The sequence below is a fragment of the Hyla sarda genome, chromosome 1 (genome assembly GCF_029499605.1).
Source record: "Hyla sarda isolate aHylSar1 chromosome 1, aHylSar1.hap1, whole genome shotgun sequence".
Lineage (NCBI taxonomy): Eukaryota > Metazoa > Chordata > Amphibia > Anura > Hylidae > Hyla > Hyla sarda.
Window position 1 is genome coordinate 510,137,251 of NC_079189.1, and position 22,608 is coordinate 510,159,858.

The window sequence follows — 22,608 nt, forward strand, 5'->3', positions numbered from 1 at the left end:
ACTGTTAGAGCAGTGAGACTGTGGAATTCTCTACCTGAAAAGGTGGTCATGGTGAACTCTGTAAAATAATTTAGAGGGGGTCTGGATGCATTTTAGGAGAATAATATTAAAGGTTATGGATTCTAGATCTATAGGGACAGAAGGTTTATCCAGGGATCTATTCTGACTGCCATATTTGGAGTCAGGAAGGAATTTTTACCTCTAGTATGAGGGTTTTTTACCTTCCTATGGATCAACTCAGTAGGGACTCATTAGGGATATAGGTTGAACTTGATGGACTCTGGTCTTTTTTTAAACCTTATGAACTATGTTAATATCCTGTGCATCAAATATGTGCAGGATATTGTATGTGTGAATACACATTTGAAGGCTTTTACATATTTATGTACAGTATATACAGCCTAAACAGGCGCTACATATTCAACAGATCAACATGCATAAATCAACAGTACTAGGGAATGTCGGAAACCTTGTAATATATCTTATCAGAGAAATATGCTTCTGCACTTATCAGGCTCCTTGCCTGCTCCTCCCTACTCCAAAAATTATCATTCACTCTGAAGAACTGTTCATGTCCATCTCCAGATAGATCAGCTCATTGAAATAGCAGGTTACAGACTGGTGAGCAACAGAAAGCAAAACACAGGTATAGGCTCCAGCAGCCCTAGTAAGTGTTATATCTTACTCCAGTGCTTTATTAATAAATCATATTGCTCACACGATATCTTCCATGCTCCTGCGTCTGAGGGTCTGCCATAGAGGGAAAGCAGGATCCCCTCTTCTGTGTGTGTACAGGGTGTGAGAGACATCATAGATTTTAGGCTCCACCCAATAACTCGTGGAGAACTGAAAATTGGAGATGGAACCTGCAGAGGGGAAAAGTGGTGAAATATGCAATATACACGTTATATACTGACCTGAAAATGTGCTTCTCCTCGTGCACACACAGGACAGCTTATCCTGAAAAGTCTCTTGAATATGCAGATACGCTTTATTTTTTGTTTTCCATAGTATTCATTTGTCAGTAATTTCAAGGTCTTTGTTTGCCTCAAGTGATTGTGAATGCCCTTGTTTACATTCAGAAAATGCTAACTAATACAGTTTTATTCAGTCGAATCAACATTTTACACTAAGATGGTGGATACACTGGTTTGGATGATCCGTCTGTGGTTATTTTTCAGGAAAGAATGCTCCCTTGACGTAGAAATTGAAGTTAGTGGCTATACCAAGGAAATGCAGGAGGATGATGCGCTCTTACAACCAGCTGGTCCAGATGATGCCGAGGAGGAAGATGCCGAAACAGCCTCTATCCCACCGAATAAAGATGGCGAGTCGGAAACCAAAAGCAGCGAGGAAGAAGACCCAACAGTATTGGAAGCTACAGACAGACCCTCACTCCAAGACTCTGAAAGCAAAAGCAAGAGTGGCAAGTGCGGACCTAGCTTAGACATGACAGAATTTAATGACGCTTTAGCTGAGCTAGAAGGAAAGACTGTTGAAAAGAATGATAAGAAAACCACTGAAATCTCTGTCCCTACTGATGAAGGAAGTAACAGAATGGGACATGAGGAGCTAAGCTTAGAGGAAGATGTTGGCAACCAAGGAAGTAATGAGTTTGAGGATCATGAAGATGACTGTCCAGATCTTGTGCTTCTTTCTGGGGCTAACAAAGAATACAGACCATTCAGGTAAGGAATTACCTTATTGCAATAAGAAGTGAGAAGAATGTAATTCCCAGTCACAAAACAAAGGGGGGAATTTATCAAAGGATTTAGACTTTTTTTATTTTTTGCTTTTGGTGCAAAAAAAGTTGCATCACCCTCGAAATATATACATGAATTCTCATCAAAATGGATATTTCAGAGGTCCTCTTCCTGCTCACATTATGATGAATTAGCGCAGCCTTTGCCAACCAGGGTGCGTCTAGCTAGTAGTGCCTCAAAACTACAACTTCCAGCATGCTCGGACAGCCAGAGGCCACAGCTGTTTGGGAAACGCTGAATTGGAGACAAGTAAAGACCCACTTTATGCTGTGTTTATGTCAGTGCTCCTTTTTACTGGATCCTGCAATGCAGTTATTTAAAAAGGATGTCACTTATGTAAAGCCTATAACATAAAGTCAACAAAGTAGGGATCGACCGGTATTGATTTTTTAGGGCCGATACCGATAATCTGTGAACTTTCAGGCCGATAGACGATAATTTATACCGATATTCCGTTAAAAGTTATCAGCTATTTCTATAGCCAAAATCGTGAATATCGGTTGATAAAATCAGCCAAACCGATAATCGGTCGATCTCTACAACAAAGTACATAAAAACTGAGTTTATTTATTTATTTTTTTCAAATAAGAATATACTAATATACTTAAAGGGTACCTCTCATCAAATAAACTTTTGATATATTTTAGATTAATGAATGTTGAATAACTTTCCAATAGCATGTTAATGAAAAATATGCTTTTCTGTTGTATTTTTCCCGATCAGTCCTGTCAGCAAGCATTTCTGACTCATGCTGGAGTCCTAAATAATCAGAGCTGCCAGCCTGCTTTGTTCACAGCCAAACAGGCTGTGAACAAAGCAGGCTGGCAGCTCTGAGTGTTCTCCTTTGTGAACAAAGCAGACTGGCAGCTCGTAGTGTTTAGGACTCCAGCATGAGTCTGAAATGCTTGCTGCCAGGACTGGTAGGGAGACCCCTAGTGGTCATTTCTTCAAAGTGGAAAATTAAATAGAAAGAAGCATATTTTTTAATAACATGCAATTGTGAAGTTATTCTGCATACATTTAATCTATAATATATAAAAAGTATTTTTGATGAGAGGTACCCTTTAATAAGTTTAGGGCACCTATGGTTTTAAATGTAATTTTTTTTTTACCTGAATACTCCATTTGAGAGTTGACCTTTGTTGAAGGCAGTGCACCTCTTACATTATGTCATGTCTTCGTGTTTATAGAGATGAGGACAGCTTACAACATATCAACCAGCACCGTACAAGAACCACGAGTGTGACGTCTATGGGTGCAGTCAGCAGCTGTTCCACAATCCCATCAGTAAGTGACTTATCTCACAGACTTTAGGATCTTCCGGCTATTTGTACCGGATATCTAGGGCCGAGGTTTGTTTTTTTGTTTTTTAAACACAGAACAGATCAGATTAAGTCTAAAGGTAAGTATTATGCAGGCCTTAAAGGGTTATTCCAGCTTAAAACTTTTGATCAGTAGTTGACGGTGGGGTGTTGACACCCTGCTGATCAGTTGATTGGCGCGACTGGAAGACTATACTCCATATACCAGTGTTTCCCAACCAGGGTGCCTCCAGCTGTTGCAAAACTACAACTCCCAGCATGTTCGGACAGCCTTTGGCTGTCCGAGCATGCTGTGAGTTGTAGTTTTGCAACAGCTGGAGGCACCCTGGTTGGGAAACACTGTCATATACTGCAGTGGTGGTGCTGGGCACTGTTCTGCAGTTATCTAGCCCAATCATCACAGTGTTCGAAGCCAAAGCTTCCAACTCCCATACACTGTGTTTATTTCAGCTGTGGATCACATGAATGACTTGGGTGCCAGGTGTCGACACCCTGCCATCAGTAGTTTAAGCCCAGAAACCCCCTTTAAATGGCTATGCAGGAACTTGGTCAAAACATTGTCTTTGGTAGCTTATGATTCTATGTTTTGTTTAAATATATATTTTTTTTTTTTTAAGTTTTATTTATTTATATTGTCCATATCCCTGAAATATCTAAAGTGAGAGATTTCAGCTGTTGTAAAAGACATAAATCATATTAATTGCAAAACAAAACTTTTATGACTTTCTCCTGGCTCTGGAAGCAGAAGGTATTTTCCATATGTTTTCTGTTCTGTACAAAGATACAGAAAAACGCAAAGCAACAGGAATCCTCAGCAGTGTTTGTACAAAGCATTGCATTACTTGTCATCATTTAAAGGGAAAAATAAGGTAAAAAGCATGGTTTTCCCACTGGGCTTATTCATTTGAATACTTGGCCTGGAAATGTATTCCCCTTTATTTTGCTGCTGGTCTGTAGACTTGTGTTTTTTTTTTTTTTTTTGGTTCTTTTTTAAACCCTGTTGGAAACTAAAACAGTCAAAAATCCAAAAGTACCACAAATATATCTTAAGACAATACTTACCCATAGCAAGATAGTGGAAAATAGACAGAATTTGATATGTAAGTCAAACTTTGTATGCCATCCATGCAGAAAATATTTTGTCTGGTCAGAGTCATAGGTGCCAGCCCTGGTGCCAATTTACTTAATGCACAAAATCTGATTTAGTGGGCTCTGTCTTTGCTAGCCAATACTGTCCTATACGTTTCCTCACCATGGGTAGAGACTATACCACAGCAATCTGTTTAAAAGGGGATAAGAAGGTCAATATTATGTAAGCTTGTGGGCAGTGAAGCAGATCTGTTTGGCGAATCCCTGTGAGCCCTATATGAAACAAGAGTTAAGTTTCATATAGTAATGTAATAGGTAGGTATGTGTCAACCTATGTGCAGGACTGTCTTTGATTGGACACACAGTAGACTTTAATTTTTTTTTTTTTTTTTTTTTTTTGCCCCCTCCCCCTTAAGGTGATAAATGCCATTGGCCACCTAAGCAGGTACTTCAGGACTATAGTGCAAGGATTATGTTTGTACTTCTGCCACTATAGTGTTCTTTTTACTTTACATATTTCTTTTTAATATTCCTTTTAGAATGTCCAAATTTATAATAATAAAACTATATATGCCTACGCAGTGTATATATAGCCCCCACTTACTTTGTGATGTCAACGCTGTTGCTTCTCTGCTTGGTCCCACTGCTAGCAAATAGCAGCAGTGACGTTAGGAAGCTCTGCCTATGCTCCAAGTCAGCCCCGGAACTGAAGATACGGCTGGAGAACCAGTGTCCTCTGCATTACCTGTCTGTATCGACAGGTTAGTGAAGGTGAAACTGATAACAGATTTCCTTTTAAATGGGCACTGTCCGATTCTAAAACTTTTTATACGTTGTACATCTTGGCAAAACATTAACGTTTCTAATATAGAAAATGTTATTTCCTTTTTATAGAAATCATGGCTTATAAAATCATGGCTTTGTCCAAGCTGAAGCACAGGCATGGACAAAGACCCGTAAGTAACTGTGAGCTAGCACTCCTCTGTCTGACAGGAGAGAGCACAGAGGAGTGCTATCAGACAGGAAAGAGCACAGAGGAGTGCTATCGGACAGGAGAGAGCACCGAGGAGTGCTCTCTCCTGTCCGATAGCACTCCTCTGTGCTCTCTCCTATCCGATAGCACTCCTCTGTGCTCTCTCCTGTGCTCTCTCCTGTCCGACAGGAGAGAGCACAGAGGAGTGCTGGCGGACAGGAGAGAGCACAGAGGAGTGCTGGCGGACAGGAGAGAGCACAGAGGAGTGCTGGCGGACAGGAGAGAGCACAGAGGAGTGCTGGCGGACAGGAGAGAGCACAGAGGAGTGCTGGCGGACAGGAGAGAGCACAGGGGAGGGCTGGCGGACAGGAGAGAGCACAGGGGAGGGCTGGCGGACAGGAGAGAGCACAGGGGAGGGCTGGCGGACAGGAGAGAGCACAGGGGAGGGCTATCGGACAGGAGAGAGCACAGGGGAGGGCTATCGGACAGGAGAGAGCACAGAGGAGTGCTAGCCCACTCTCACTTAGTACTGGACTTCGTCCATGCCTGTGCTTCAGCTTGGACAAAGCCATGATTTTAAAAGCCAAAAAGGAAATAACATTTTCTGTATGAAGTATATTAGAAAGGTTAATGTTTTGCCAAGATGTAAAATATTTAAAATGTTTTTGTATCTGACAGTGCCCATTTAAGGTCCTCCAGGAATGCCCCTTTTTCCCTGCAGCAAAATCAGCCCTGCTTACAGTGGGGATCAAAAGTTTTGGCACCCCAGGTAAAAAATTGTATTAATGTGCATAAAAAAGCTAAGGAAAGATGGAAAAATCTCCAAAAGGCATCAAATTACAGATTAGACATTCTTATAATATGTCAACAAAAGTTAGATTTTATTTCCATCATTTACACTTTCAAAAAAATGGTGTCTGCAAAAGTTTGGGCACCCTGCAGAATTTATAGCATGCACTGCCCCCTTTGCAAAGCTGAGACCTGCCAGTGTCATGAATTGTTCTAAGTCATCATCTGGGAAGACCAGGTGATGTCAATCTCAAAGGTTTTAAATGCCCAGACTCATCTGACCTTGCCCCAACAATCAGCACCATGGGTTCTTCTAAGCAGTTGTCTAGAAATCTGAAACTGAAAATAGTTGACACTCACAAAGCTGGAGAAGGCTATAAGAAGATAGCAAAACGTTTTCAGATGTCAATATCCTCTGTTTGGAATGTAATTAAGAAATGGCAGTCATCAGGAACAGTGGAAGTTAAAGCAAGATCTGGAAGACCAGGAAAAATATCAGACAGAACAGCTCGCAGGATTGTGAGAAAAACTATTTAAAACCCACATTTGACTGCACAATGCCTCCAGAAAGATCTGGCAGACACTGGAGTTGCGGTACACTATTCCACTATATAGAGATACTTGTACAAATATGGTATTCATGGAAGAGTTATCAGAAGAAAACCTCTTCTATGTCCTCACCACAAAAATCAGCGTTTGAACTTTGCAAATGAACATATAGACAAACAAGCCTGATGCATTTTGGAAACAAGTTCTGTGGACCGATGAGGTTAAAATTAAACTTTTTGGTTGGAATGAGCAATGGTACGTTTGGAGAAGAAGGGGAACAGAATTTAATGAAAAGAACCTCTGTCCAACTGTTAAGCATGGGGGTGGATCAATCATTCTTTGGGGTTGTATTGCAGCCAGTGGCACAGGGAACATCTCACGAGTAGAAGGAAAATGGATTCAATAAAATGTCAGCAAATTTTGGATGCTAACTTGATGCCATCTGTGAAAAAGCAGAAATTAAAGAGAGGATGGCTTCTACAAATGGATAATGATCCTAAACACACCTCGAAATCCACGGGGGATTACATCAAGAGGCGTAAACTGAAGGTTTTGCCATGGCCTTCACAATCTCCTGACCTCAACATAATTGAAAATCTATGAATAGACCTTAAAAGAGCAGTGCGTGACAGACAGCCCAGAAATCTCAAAGAACTGGAAGACCTTTGTAAGGAAGAATGGGCAAAGATACCTCAAACAAGAATTGAAAGACTCTTGGTTGGCTACAAAAAGCGTTTACAAGCTGTGATACTTGCTAAAGGGGGCAGTACAAGATATTAACTCTGCAGGGTGCCCAAACCTTTGCAGACGCCATTTTTTGTTTTCTGTTATTTTGAAAGTGTAAATGATGGAGAAAAAAAATCTAACTTTTGTTGACCTATTATAAGAATGTCTAATCTGTAATGTGATGCCTTTTGGAGATTTTTCCATCTTACCTTGGCGTCTTTATGCACATTAATACAAATTTGTACCTGGGGTGCCCAAACTTTTGATCCCCACTGTATGTCATTCCTATGTGATTTCTTAAATAAATGCCTTTCACTCCAATGACCTTTGTAGGTAGAGAGAGATGTGCCTCTATCTATCATGACAAATACAGTTCATCACATTGATTTCTTATCCCACCATGATACAGTATCTGTGTCATTCAAATATTTATGCAGTTGACAATAGGGAAGTCCATTGTGTGTCTGTAGGTTGGCAGATTGTTTCAGTTTCCTCTTTAACAAGTAAATATTTGGACCCACTCCTGGTTCTGCCTAAAAATACTGACCAAATACATTTTGTGAAGTAAATTGTGCCATCCCTTTTTCATTCCTTGTGGTGATCTTATCTGCCAGCATGGCATGTGGTTAAGCCACTTAGTAGAGAACTGCCTTGGTGGCTTAGCACCTATGCAAGCATTAGGGCTTGTGTGATTTTTTTTTTTTTTTTTGATTTTTTTTTGCACCAACACTTTAATGAGATGATTCCTCTTATCACAGAACAATCATGAGGGATAAATAAAATATCTTGTAGTACAACCATAACACATAACGATAAATGGCCAGTAGATGGCACCAACAATGCCTGTCCAGTGATTCTAGAATAAATAGCATTCTTTTAAATGCTGGAAAGGCTTTTGGCTCTTATTTTATCAGTGAAGTGAAGATGTTTTCCTGTACCAGGAACTGACACTCAACAGGTGCCAAAGAAGACGTACTGTCAGTGATATAGCATTCAATACGTATCTTAATATGATAGAATCGTGTTTTAATTGTCCCTCCAATATTATATGGTATTAAGAAATATCCTACAAAATATCTTATTAAAGTTTATAAAAAATTGCATAACACTAACTTATCTTTTTACATTGGCACCCGTTAAGTGGTAGTATATACAAGACTGCAGTTTTTAAAGGAATGTGTCAACCAAAAATTACCTTTTTATTTTTTTTTTTTTAAGTTTTTGTTATACAAATTTTTTAAGACTTTTGGGTGATTTTTTTTTCGAAATTTTATTCTATCTATATAAAAAAAATAATCCTGATATCTTGGAGTTTCTAGCCTTAAGCTTCCTGTTCTGTTCAGATCATTTACCAACAGCGTCCTGCTTATCATCAAATGAGTACAGTGAGAGGTGACACCATAGATAATACACAATAGCTGTTGCTCAGAGATCAGCTTTCCCCTCCCTGTAGAATGACCGCAGAAAAGGTTACAGAACATACCCAGACTTCTTCCCCCTTCATGTGTATGGGACAGCTCCTGTCTATTGTTTTCTATGTTCAAGGGTCCTGCTGTAAAGCATATCTCTAAATGCTTTTAAAAACAGCTCAGGCATGATAACAGCCCCCATAATAATGTACAAAAAGGAAATTACTAAAGCTTTTAAAAGTGTCTTGTGGATTTTTCCCAGTATGCAGTGATGAGTACGTAACAAAACTGCTTGTGGTAGCTATAGGATCAGACCACATGGGCTGCTTCCACCCACTGCACATATGTCAGCTTTGGACACCCATGATATTGTTGCTGTTTTACCTGTTGTCCTTCTTCGGCTTCCTTTTGGTAGGTACTGATTGCTGCATACCTCCCTCACACTCCAGGAGACCTACTGTTCAGAGATTCTCTCACCATTACAATTTGTCCTTTCCAATGTCACTCAGATCCTTACACATGTCTGCTTTTTTTGTTGAAGAAGAAGGACTAATGGCAGATTGAAGAACTAACAGCCATTTATGTGACTATACATTGTGATGATATTTGGGTTCAGTTAGGGCTGGGCGGTATGACCAAATATGTGCATCACGGTATTTTTGTAACTTATGGCGGTTCCACGGTATATAACTGTATTTCTTTCACCCCCCCCAAATCATGTGACCCGTGAGCTCTGTTCTGCTTCCCCCCCCCCCCCCAAATCATGTTACCCACCAGCGCTGTTCTGCTTCCCCCCATCAAATCATGTTCCCCGCCAACGCTGTTCTGCTCCCCCCCAATAAATTATCAGCCCAGCGGGGTACAACTCACATATGTCACCCGCAAGCACTGCCCTCCTCCTCTTTGTTGCGGGCCACTGGCGCTGGAACTCTATACTGTACGCCAGTGGTCTTCAACCTGCAGATCTCCAGCTGTTGCAAAACTACAACTCCCAGCATGCCCGGACAGCCAACGGCTGTCCAGCATGCTGGGAGTTGTAGTTTTGCAACAGCTGGAGGGCCGCAGGTTTGAGACCACTGCTTACGCTGTATCCCTATGCCCGGGCTGCAAAAGATAAAGAAAATAAACTGTAACTTACCTATGTCGGCCTCACGCTGGGGACTGGAACGTCGGACAGCCGTCAGCCTATCACTGGCCGCAGCGATGTCCCACCCCGGCCATTGATAGGTTAAACGCACTGTCATGTAAGAAGCCAGAGCTCCTTACATGACAGTGGGCTCAGCCTATCACTGGCCGGGGCGGGACATCGCTGCGGCCAGTGATAGGCTGACGGCTGTCCGACGTTCCAGTCCCCAGCGTGAGGCCGACATAGGTAAGTTACAGTTTATTTTCTTTATCTTTTGCAGCCCGGGCATAGGGATACAGCGTAAGCAGTGGTCTCAAACCTGCTGCCCTCCAGCTGTTGCAAAACTAACAGCCAACGGCTGTCCGGGCATGCTGGGAGTTGTAGTTTTGCAACAGCTGGAGGTCTGCAGGTTGAAGACCACTGGCGTACAGTATAGAGTTCAAGCCCCAGCGGCCCGTAACAAGGAGGAGGAGGGCAGTGCTTGCAGGTGACATATGTGAGTAGTACCCCGCTGGGCTGATAATTTATTGGGGGGAGCAGAACAGCGTTGGCGGGTAACATGATTTGGGGGGTGGGGGGAGCAGAACAGTGCTGGCGGGTGACATATGATTAGTTCCCCGATGTGGGGACAGTGCAGCGCTGGGCTGATAATTCATTCATTCCCAAGGGGGAGGGGCCCAACCGGTATTGCGGTATGGGAAAAATTCAGATCATGCAGCACAAAAATTTCGGTATGAACCGGTATACCGTCCAGCCCTAGGTTCAATACGAGCCTGCCCATCATTGTCCCCTCTCCATTTCTCCCCTCCCAACAGTCTATTGTCACTTATGCCCTGTGTGTTCACTAACTTTTTTTTCCCCACCATGGTTAAGGTGTTATTCACATAGTGATAATAATGTTTTGATCTGCTTTAAGGGAAGGGTCACACATGCCGTATTTTGCTGCATATTTTCTGCTGCTGATTTTGCTTCCCATTAACTTCAATGACACTTTCACTTACCCATTGACTTCAATGGGTAGGAAAATATGCAGCAGCAAAATATGCAGCGTGCACACTACATGTGACCCTACACTTAGGATAGGGTCACATGTGCCGTATTTTGCTGCATATTTTCCACAACTGATTTTGCTTCCTATTAACTTCAATGAGATTTTCACTTACCCATTGACTTCAATGGGTAGAAAAATATGCAACAGCAAAATACGCAGCGTGCACACTACATATGACCCTACCTTTAAAGCAGATCAAAACATTAACACTATGTGAATAACACCTAAACTAAGTTAGTGAACACAGGGGGTTATTTACTAACGTGATCCCAACTCTTTTTTTTTTTTCCTCTTGGGTTTTCTGCCCAAATTGTGTCGCACATTTTAAGTGCCAGAATTGGCCACTAAAAAACCCCCAAAAATCTCCATTTTAGAAAGAATACTCGAAAAGGGGGGCGTGGTCCTGACAAAAGGGGCACAATGCCTAGTTTTGAAAAATCCCAACATATTTACTAATGTTCCCACATAAAATGTAATGGATTTGAGCTCTGAAAAACCCCACAGCATGTGTAGAAAGAGCAAAACATTGGAAAACGTGCAAAACCTAGGGAAACATTATCCTGTGGAAAAATATCTGTCGGGAATCGAAACCCACAAAGAAAACTCCACTCCACTCTGAGTAAGTGACCCCCACAGGGCGTAAGTGGTAATAGACTGGTGAGGGGGGACAATGATGGGCAGGCTGGCAGAGAACCCTAATCTCATCACAATGTCATATAAATAGCTGTATATTGCCCAGTCATGTGCGTGTATGTATTCATATCTTCTCTCTCTTCTGTATGTGTGTGGGGTTTCTCTCTTTTTGTTCCCTTTTCATCTTTTTGCTGAGCGTGTTTTATCTGTGTCAAAGGATTTCTCTATTCCTGTGTTTCCTGATGAGTAGAAAACAATATCTTAACTAGATCATCATGTAAAACTCAGTGTGTGGCCGCCCAGTTATATTCATATGAATAGTTGCCAGGATGCTTCTGCATCTGGCCTGCATGATGGAAGGCATTATATCACCAGTTCCATTGGGATTCCAGAATTCACCATGTTCCCAGAACATTATCTAGTGTAGGAGGAGGTGAAACAGAGCTGCAATCTCCGCTGGGTACACACAAATCTTTCTCCGTTTTCCAAGCAACAAAAGCAGCATTATAAAATAGAAACAAAAGTATAAATTATATGCAAGTAATGTTAACTCATCTGCTATACTAATAAAGGAATAAAACACAAAAACTGCTTCGACCAATTTACCAGCAATTCTTTACTAACTTTTGGTTCTTAAAGGGGTACTCTGTCCCTAGACATCTTATCCCCTAGCCAAAGGATATGGGATAAGTTGTCTGATGGGAACCCCAGCGATCTCTGCTGCAGCACCCCAGACATCCGGTGCACAGAGAGAACTTCACTCTGTGCCAGATGACTGGTGATGCGGGGCAGAGGCTCGTGACGTCCACGCCTCGCTCATGACATCATGGCCACAGCCCCTCAATGCAAGTCTATGGGAGGGGGCGTGCCCCCTCCCTTAGACTTGCATTGAGGGGGTGTGGCCGTGATGTCATGAGCGAGGCGTGGATGTCACGAGCCTCCAGCGCTGCACCCGACCTTCTAAACAATTGCTGGGTGCAACAGGGAGATCGTGGGTGCAGCAGGAGATGTCTAGGGGTGGAGTACCCCTTTAATGTGACTTAATGCTAAACTCTGATACGAGAACAGATCTAAAGGGGTATAGCTGAAAGAAATGTAAAAAATACAAGAAACCATAGAAATCTATATGGCTTAAAAAGTAGTAGCACACTTTGGTGACATTACTCGTGAGGATTGTACGTTTTGCAGCCGTCTTTGCTTTCTTTCATGTGTTGTTTTTGCTCTTTGAAAGGAACTGGTGAAGCAGAAGGTGAAGAGGCAGCTGACAAAGCAGCAAAAATCTGCCATCAGAAGACGTCTGCAAAAGGGAGAAGCCGGTGTGTTCACAACGCAGCGCAGAGACAACATGTACAACATCAAATGTAGTGTCGACGCTGCCAGCTTCTGGGGATAGATGGCCTCAGCTTTTTTACAATGATATCTATGCAGTTGCTTCATTAAAAAATATTGATATGTATTTTAACACTTAATGAATAGATTTCTTAAACCTGGATCTCCTGCTGTTCTGCATTTCTTTCATATAGAGTCAGACTAAGATTTTACAGCTTGGAGAGTTCCAAATGTAAGAGCCTCTCAAAAGCAATGGTCAGAGAGTGATGTATAATGTATCTACAAGGCATGTGTGGTTGGAAAAAAAAATCCGGCTTCCATGCAGCAGAGTTTTTTTTTTTTTTTTTTTTTTTTTTTTTTTTTGCTTTTAAGACTTGGTCAAGTGGAGGTTTGTTCCATCAGTGAATTTCACCACAACCACTGTATATTGTAAATTTCTCTGTGTATACCACCTCATTGTAGACTCTTGGGTAAAGACTGATATTCCAAGCACAAACATTTATGAAATATCCACTAGAATGCTAGACCTAGACACGGTTTTCCCTAGTCACATGACCATTTTAAAGTGCTACGGTCATTAGTAAGAAAAAAAAAATCAGTGTAGTAATGTACCCTAAGACCTGTATGCATAATAATATGCATGTGTTAATATGGAAAATAGATTTTGATCTATGCATTACTGAAATGAGTCTTTCTGTATTCCTCTGAGGCTGGGAGCGTTTCCTCTCGAGTATGATGAGCTCCTTCTCCCTTGTCATGAGGTCTGCACAAATATTTTTACCCTTTCTGCCTCAATGTATGCTCTATATAACTCTAAGAGTAGGTTCACACTGCAGAATCTCTGCTTGCGAAATTCCGCGAGCGGAGATTGCGTCAGGCGGTAGGACCGCCAGGGCACTGCACAGTCACCATTAACGGCTATGTAGTAATTCTGCGCAAAGAATGAACCTGTTCTTTCTTTGTGCGGAACAATTTCAACAGCAGAATTGTCCGCTGCTGAAATTCTGCAGTGTGAACGGGTCTCGCGGAAGACCCATTTACGCTGATGATAATGTTCACAGCGTGGAACTCTGCTCATTGAATTCCGCGGGAATTCACCAGTGTGAACATGCCCTAAGGCTCCTTTCACACTGCTGTTTGTGCCCGGCAGTGTGGTGGCCGTTAGAAGATATCGGGAGAAAAATTTGTGCTTGCACCATCTTTTTCTCCTGCTATCTTCCGGCAGAATAACGGCAGCAATACCGGACATCAGAGAATCCCATTCAAGTGAATGGGATCCTCTGTGCCCGTTATGCCTCCCGTTAGGCTCCGTTACAAAAACGGACGTTAATGGCTTTTAAAGTGTAAAAAAAAAAAAAAGCCCTTAAAATTAATGTCCGTTTGTAATGGAGCCTAATGCAGCCATGCATGCTCTATATATATATATATATATATATATATATATATATAACTCTAATGCAGCCATATAAAACTATATGGTGCAAGGACAGAAGAAAGACCTGCATTTTTTCCAAAAAATTAAGATTTTTACACTTTCTCAGCTTTGTTACCAAAGTGCATGCTTTTTATAACCCTGAAGCAGCCATGTAAACCTATATGCTGCAAATACACAAGAAATAAGTTCATAATATGAGAAACCATTTTGCAAATTAATTGTTTAGGACAGGTATAGGAAACCTACGGCACTGCAGATGTTTTGGACTTCATCTCCCATTATGCTCTTACAGCCAAAATACTGCCAAAGCATCATGGGAGATGTAGTCCAAAACATCTGCAGTCCTGAAGGTTGCCTATGCCTGGTTTAGGACCTTTTTTGCTTGTCACTGTGTATGTGAATGCTTCTCCTGAAGAGGCTGCAAGCTGTCTGCATCCTGTCTGGATCACAGAGGTGTTATCCTCACACAGTTGAAAACTGGATTATACACTGTACTGAGTGAGCAGAGGAGAGAGAAAACCACCCCCTCCCTTCAGAATGTTGGTCCTTTTCTTAGTAAAAAGGACCAAAGAGCCCTAGATACCAGGGTTTGTTTTCAAAATTAAAGAGACAGAGACCCCTAGTGGCCATGTTTTTAAACATTTATTTCACATCTTTAGCAATAATTATTTTTTATGAAGTATTTTAAAGTATTAAATGGAAACGACAGTAATGCTTTAAGGAGGAGATTGAGTGGAGTGTCATAAAGAATCCACCCTGCTGCTCCATGTAACCTCGATGGGATCACTCAACTTGTTCCAATACACGCATTGAATCTGAATTCTAGTGATTGGTGGAAACCAAAGCAGAAGCATTCTGTGTTGTCCATAAGTCATAGTAGGGTATAAGGACAGAGTTTGTCCTTAAATGTTAAAGGGGTTTACAGGGGCCAATAAGCTGTTGAGCTTGTGCTTTCATTATTTTTTTTTATACATTTTTTTGCAATACTCCACTGATGCCCACTCCCAGGACTATCTTGCAGTTACTTCCATGTTTGCATTCCATCTATGTGCTTAAAGGGGTCTGGTTGTGTGGCTCAAGTCAGTCCTTCTCCGTCTTTGCAAAAAAAATACTTAAAAACTCACTTTTCAAAGACAGCAATTATAAATCTCCCCCCCCCCCCCCCCCCACAGTCATTATGGGGTATTGAGTGCAGATTGATGGGGGCAAACTTGAATTAAATGTGAAAAAAGTGAAAAGGTCTACAAAATTTCTGAATGCATTATATATACAGCCAGGGGAGGGGGAAAAATCTGACAAAATTTGTTAACTTTTTAGTTGGTAATCTGTGCCATGTCAGTTAATATTCTTGTCCGTTGAAGTCAGGGCAACTCCATTATATTAGAAAAAATAGGACATTTTTATGAAGCAGACAGGCTCCCTTGTTAAAATATGTAATTTGCATATAGTAAGAGATTTATCATTCAAAGCCTAAATGTAGAATCCTGGTAACAAGTGGGGGCTTCTAATAGAAACCTATAAGGTGTCCACTCCACGCTACATGTGTATCCTTATAAACCTGACTAAACCAGGCAGCCAAAATGTTCATCTATTACACAAAGCTCATGGGGTCATATAAACCTAATAAACTAGGAAGGGTTTCTTCATATCTCATAAGATATATTTTTTTATGCCGGATAACTTTTAGATTTAGTCATCCAAGGAGTGGATAATGTTAGACATTCCAGCTGTTAATACAGTCTATCTTCCCGGATGAATTGATGGGTTTCATGGGAAATATTGCAGTTACGCCAAAGGTTGCCCATCCTTTTATTAAGAGACAAAAGAAAGCTATGATTACTGGAATGACAGACGGCCTAGCCAATAACATTCATGATAAATCCAACATTCCTCATGACACATTGTACTGGGAAATCATAAAAAAGGTCAAAGTGTTAAAAAAAATGTAGCCAGCGTAATGAGAGAATTTGATGAAGTATTAAAACGGCCAAAAACTTGGCAACCTGCTCCATTTCTGGGAATACTATATGTTCAAGTCAATTAGAATTCTGGAAAGAAAAAATGTTGAAAGTGTCCTCTGTGTTAAGTGTTTGTTAGTACTGGATATGGTTTCATCCGGGCTTTTTAACTACTGCCTGCTTTGATCTAGCGGAAGATAATATCTGAAAGAAGAAAAAAGAGGAAATGTTTAAATACGTAGAATTAAGAAGACATTATTAATAAAGTGGAAGGTTGGGTAAGCGGTGGCTGCTCCAGTGTTCATGTTACTTTGCAGAAGTTAAACTGAGCCATTAATAATCATGGAATGGGAATAAGGAACGGTCATTGAGACTGGAAAGGAACCATCAATGAAGAAGTTGGCGCTGCTGAAAGGAAATGCTTATGGGGAAACATGCTCTTTGATGGTTCAGTGAAACAATATCCTCAGCAATTTGACAGATTAAATAAGACTTGTTTCAAGCTGTTTACTTTCAGCTCTGGAAAAGGCAGTACGATCCCGGGAAAAGACTTCTTCGTGTTCCCGTCTCCGGTAAAGACTTTAGCCTTGGGCATAACAGCATTTCCTGTGTCCATTGACTTCAGTTATTCACTGGTATCCACTTTTTCTATATCTGCATGCTATCTCTGTCTGTAAAAGCCTATCATGAGGAGTAGGTTGTCACATAGGCAACATGGACTCTTAAGGTGTACCGGTTATTTGTTAAAATGTCTGCTATAATGTAGATAATACCATTCTATGCATATTTGTAATATACATTGGTTATTGCCTGTGTCTCTGTAAAGAGACAAAATACAGGAAGTGCACTAAGGACAAGCAGGGCTCTGTACACTGAGGACAAGCAGGGCTCTACACTGAGGACATGCAGGGCTCTGTACACTGAGGAGAAGCAGGGCTCTGTACACTGAGGACAAGCAGGACTCTGTGCGCCGAGGACAAGCAGGGCTCTGTGCGCCGAGGACAAGCAGGGCTCTGTGCGCCGAGGACAAGCTTCTGGCTCACACAGCAGATTGATTGACAAACCAGGAGCCTGCACAGAGCCCTGCTTGTCCTGTCCTCACTTTTATATTACGCATATACATATAGGGGAGCATTTATCAAATGATTTAAACAGGTTTTGTTGCGGTGAAAAAGGCACAAAAAAGTCACACACGTCTTTGCAGATGCAGTGGTCAGGAATTTATCATTGCAAATTTCTCTAAGAAGTCGCAGGAAAAGTGGCAACCCCCTCCAAAACATCGCAAAGCTACACTAGCCCAGACCTGGCTTACAAAATTACCTTTAAATAACATGTTCAAAAAGTCACAAATTTTGGCCCAACAGTTTAAAAAAATTGCAGAAGAGGCGCCATATAAAGGGATGTACTGAAGTAATAAACATGTACCACCCCATACTTATGAAATGCCCTGCACTTTTAATACATTTGGTGCACGTACACAGTTCTGACAACAAAAATTAAGGTGTAAAAAAAAAAAAAATTTGCCAACATGGTACAAAATTACAACTCCCAGCATGCCCTGACAGTGTGAACATGCTGGGAATTGTAGTTTTGTAACAGCTGGAGAGTCATAGGTGGGAGATTGCTGCCCCAACATGTGTATCTCTTTGTGGTACACAACTTCAACATGTAAATGTGAATGAGTCTTACCCTCCAAAAAAAATGTATTACCCTCTTTTCCCATTTTACAAATGGAAAAACGTAAAACAAACATATTTGCTATCTCCGCGTGAGGAAATGTCCAAACTATTAAAATAAAATGTTAATGATCCCTTGCAGTGAATGGTGTAAATGTAAAAAAAATTGGTGATTTTCTGGTCACATCCCATCTCAAAATAACGCCAAAGTGACCATAAAATGTCATATATACGCAAAAGTGGTACTGCTAAATACTACAGATCATGGTGAAAAAGTGATCGTCATACAACCCTGTATACAGAGAAATCGGAAAGTTTCTAGGGGTCAGCAATGTAATACAGCAAGACGCAGCACTTAACACAGACAATTTCAAACTGAAAGGAAAATTGGCTGTGCTGAGATCAGTTTTCCTAGCTGTGTATTGTTCAGACAAATTTATCATTTGCTCTGCGCCATTCTATAAATTGGACGCACGTCAGCACTTTCACAGCTACAAATTGACTGAAACCCCCACGATCTCCTGCACGCCACCCCGGCATTCTGAACTTTTCGTTACGAACGCTGGGTTCGGTTCTGTGGTCAAGACGTCGCACCACAGCCCCACGTCACGCCACGCCCCCTCCATTCATGTCTATGGGAGGGGACGTGATGGGCATCATGCCCCCTCCCATAGACATGAATGGAGGGGGCATGGCGTGACGTCATGACCTCCGCCGCCAGATCCCAGCGTTCTGAACAGAGTTTGCGGGGTTCCCAGACGTCTTATCCCCTATCCTTTGGATAGAGGGATAGAGCGGGATAAGATGTCTAGGAGCGGAGTACCCCTTTAAACATCCTGTACTACTGCACACCTCCAAACAATGGCAGCCATTGCAGACCAGAGTCAGTTTTGCAGGGTGTATCTGTTACATAGAGATTAGAGGAAACAGCTGCATCATGTGACAACTACATTTCTGGATTTGGATGCTACACCACAGCAGATCTGTAGAGAAAAGCTAATGTATAAATTATTAAATATTCTCTGTCACGTGCACCCACTGCTAGGATATCTGCTTCCAGATGGCACCGCGCAAAACTGTTCTGCTGGCAATATAAGTTTATTACTTTAGCCCTAGAACATGAACATGCTTACATATACCAAGATGGCTACAGAAAGTAATGACTATTTTAGATGTTTGCCACAGGCCCGCTGCTGAGTCCAGCCAGTTATGAATAATAGAACAATTACTGGTTCTTAATTATAGAAACAAAATGTGCAATGCGATTATGATTTGTTTTATAGACTTGTACCCCAGATGTTCTCCAGATACAGCTGCTGGTTTGGGTATTAGGAAAAGTATAGTCTGTAACTGGTGGACGGGGAACCTAGTCAGAAACTAAAATCAGGTCCTAAACCAACAGTTCTAAGGTTATACATTTATGTGTGTGCGTGTTAGTTTCACAGCTTTACAGCAGTTAGTGATATGCTTTACTGCAGGACCCCTGGACCATAGACAACAATGGAAAGGACCTGTCCCGTTCACATGAATTACAGATGTTACCAGGCATTCTCTGTGACCATTTCAGAAGTCATTCTACAGTGATGGGAGGATGCTGATCACTGCTGTGAATGGTGGTGGATCCAGTGTTATCTATATACTGGTGTCATCTTTCACAGTACTCCTGTCTCTGATGAGAAGAGATGTATTACATTGGAAGTCACAGCTTAGTTTTAGGCCTTGTGGCCAAATTGAAAACTGAAAATTTCTGTATTATAAAACATAGTAAAATGGAAAATTAGAAAACACATCACCAAAAATTCTTTAAAAATATGATTAACATAAAAATCTGAGCAGGTCATTTTCTGATTACACATTCCCCTAAGATTCTGTTTTAGACAGGAAAGTGGCCTGATAACTGGAGAAAGAAAACATTTTTCATATAAGAGTTACCATTATTTTTGTATCACCCATTTTGAATGAAGGTAGGGTCATATTTACTGTATTTTGCTGTATATTTGCTGCTGTGTATTTTTCTACCCACTAAAGTCAATGGCAGCAAAATTCGCTGCACATGTGACCCTACCCAATATTCTAAGTTGGAGTTTGTGCAAATTACTATGTTTGTAATAATTTTACTATTCACAGGAAATGGAGCTGTTCATATTAGTATCTGAAGTATAGACATGTATTACTTATCGTTTTTTAACATTCTTTTTGGCTTTACAATTTGTAAACACAAAGAAAACCCTGAATCTAAATCTACAATTACCATATTCCTGCCTTAAAGTAGTAGTAATAGAATTTACAGAACCTTCTAAAAGTATTCATCCCCATTAGTGTTTTTCCTAATTTGTTACATCACATCCTGGAATTAATATGGATTTTGTGAGGATTTATACTATTTGAGTTACACAACATTCTTTGAACTTGAGAAATATTTTTTTTTTACTTTGTATTTTAGCTTCATTTTTGCTGGTATCAAAGAGTTTAAAGGTGCATAAATATTCATCCCATGAAAGCCAATTCCTTGTGAAGCCACATTTTACGGGAATTACAGAAGTAAGCCTCTTGTGGTACGACCCTATTAGCATAGCACATCTGGACACTAGGATCGTTGTCTATTCTTTTCGGCCAAATTTCTCCAACTCCTTATTGTTGAACGGGTTGTGTTGATGTACTGCGACCTCCAAGTCATACACTGATTGGATTGAGGTTTGGGATTTGACAAGGCCATTCAAAGTCATGTGAATGTTTCCCTAGGTCAGGGGTAGAATTTTGTCTCAGCAAAGTTTGCCACCCAGACGTCATTGGGTCTTTGCTATTTCAACACTCTCGCTACCTATTCCCCACTCTCGCCACAAACCAATATTGCTGACCCTATAACGGTACAATCCTGCTTCTTTTCCCAACAGTGATTTTTTTGCTATCCTTTGCCTTCATTACTAAATCTCCCCAACCCCAAAAAAAGTACCAGACAGACATTGCCCCATATAGTAATAATACCCTGCATAGTAATAGTGTCCCCATAATAACAGTGGAAATGTTTGTATCTGAACACATTGATAGTGTCCCCCTTGGTGCCATCCTCACAGTAATAGTGCCCCCATACTGCACCTACATGGCAAGAATGCTCCTTTCTCAAAGTCATATTAACTGCAAAAGTGCATCCTTAGAGCCCTCTGAATATCACTAGTGTCCCCTTACTGTCCCCTGTACATTGATAGTGCCCCCACAGTTGAGATGTCTCCATATGGTAAACGTGCACCCAAAAAAAAAACTCTTACTGACTAGAGAACCTTCTTCAATGGGTTTTGCGGAATCTGCCACTTGCTGTTTTGTAAACTCCAAATGTGTGTTCTTGTGTTCTTCTATTAACGATGGGTTTCCTCCATAAAGCACCATATGCATCTTTGGAGCTCCTTTAGTGTTATCGTTGGTGTTTTTGTTGAATCTCTAGCTAATGCCTTCCTTGCCCGCTCTCTGAGTTTTGGTGAGCGGCCTTATCTTGTCATGTTTCTAGTTGTGCCGTCGCATTTCCCAAATTCCCTTTAGCAAGCTTTGCTGAACGGAATTTGTGTGGAATTGTGAGAAATTCAGCCGCATAAACATGGCTTTAGGGTATGTTCACACAAGCAGATTACCTGAGGAATTTCCGCAGCATATTTGCTGCAGAAAATACGCAGTGGATTTCGCTACCATTGACTTCATCGGGTGTGAAGGAAAATCTGCAAATCTGCCTCTATTGCGGATTTTCTGCTGACCCATTGAAGTCAATGGTAGCAAACTCAGCTGTCGATTTTCCGCAGAAAATACACTGCGGAAATGCCGCTGGTAATCCGCTCATGTGAACGTACCCTTAGGGCACGTTCAGATGGGCGGATCCACAGCATATTTTACGCTGCGGATCCGCCGACCCCTAGTTGGTGCCTTAGATGTGCCTGCTAGGAGTGGCAATACGCTGCTACGAGCAGACACACTGCTGCGAGTCGCCGAGCATGTGTGGTGTACTCACACACATCGCAGCCGCTCCCCCTGCTCCATGAGCTAGGCAGAAAGCAGCCGCGATGTGTGTGAGTATACTGCGCATGCGCGCGGCGACCTGCACACCGCAACAGTGTTTCTGCTCGTAGCGGCGTATTGCCACTCTGATCAGGCACATCTGAGACACACTACAGGCGTCCATCATCGGCAGATCCGCAGTGTATAATACTGCAGCAGCAAATCTGCAGCAAAAATACGCACATGTCAACGCAATCTTAGGGTACGTTCCCACCTGGCGTATACGTAGCATATTTCACGCTGCGCAAAATCTGCCGCAGCAAATCTGCAGCAAAAAACACGCACATGTGAATGCACTCTTAGGGTGCGCGGCGTGAAATATACTGCGTATACGCCAGGTGGGAACATACCCTGAAAGTGATAACAACATAGACCAAAAATTCCCTGTACTGGCCTCACATATTATTTGCCATACCCTGCACCCTATGCAGTCCAGAATCTATTCATATTATTTATGCTTTTTATTTATTTATTTTTTTCTTTCAAAGTTTATAAACATGCATAATACTGTGATGTTAGATTTTTAATAATAATAATTACGATAGTAAAACATAAAGACATAAATACAAAAAAAATAAATAAATAAAAATGTCCCAGAAGCCTGAAATAATGGCTGGTTGTTTGCAGCAGTGTGAATAGAGGAATGCCTGTGCTGTACTGGCCTGTAGGTGGGTGTGTTTCACAGAGAGAAGCAGTGGGAATGGATCTGTCAGCCCAGTCATACAGCTAATTAGCTCAG

The 22,608-nt window shown here is 41.4% G+C and overlaps 1 protein-coding gene across 1 annotated transcript in view; it reads left to right on the forward strand.

The window, feature by feature from the left end:
* RIOK2 (RIO kinase 2) overlaps window positions 1–12,922 on the forward strand; it is a 54,848-nt gene extending 41,926 nt beyond the window's left edge. Inside the window, exons 8-10 of the mRNA XM_056537557.1 lie at window positions 1,182–1,688; window positions 2,954–3,050; window positions 12,662–12,922. Of these exons, the coding sequence (XP_056393532.1) occupies window positions 1,182–1,688; window positions 2,954–3,050; window positions 12,662–12,823 (766 nt within the window). The 3' untranslated portion in view covers window positions 12,824–12,922. The remainder of the gene's footprint in view (window positions 1–1,181; window positions 1,689–2,953; window positions 3,051–12,661) is intronic.
* Window positions 12,923–22,608: the final 9,686 nt, after the last annotated feature.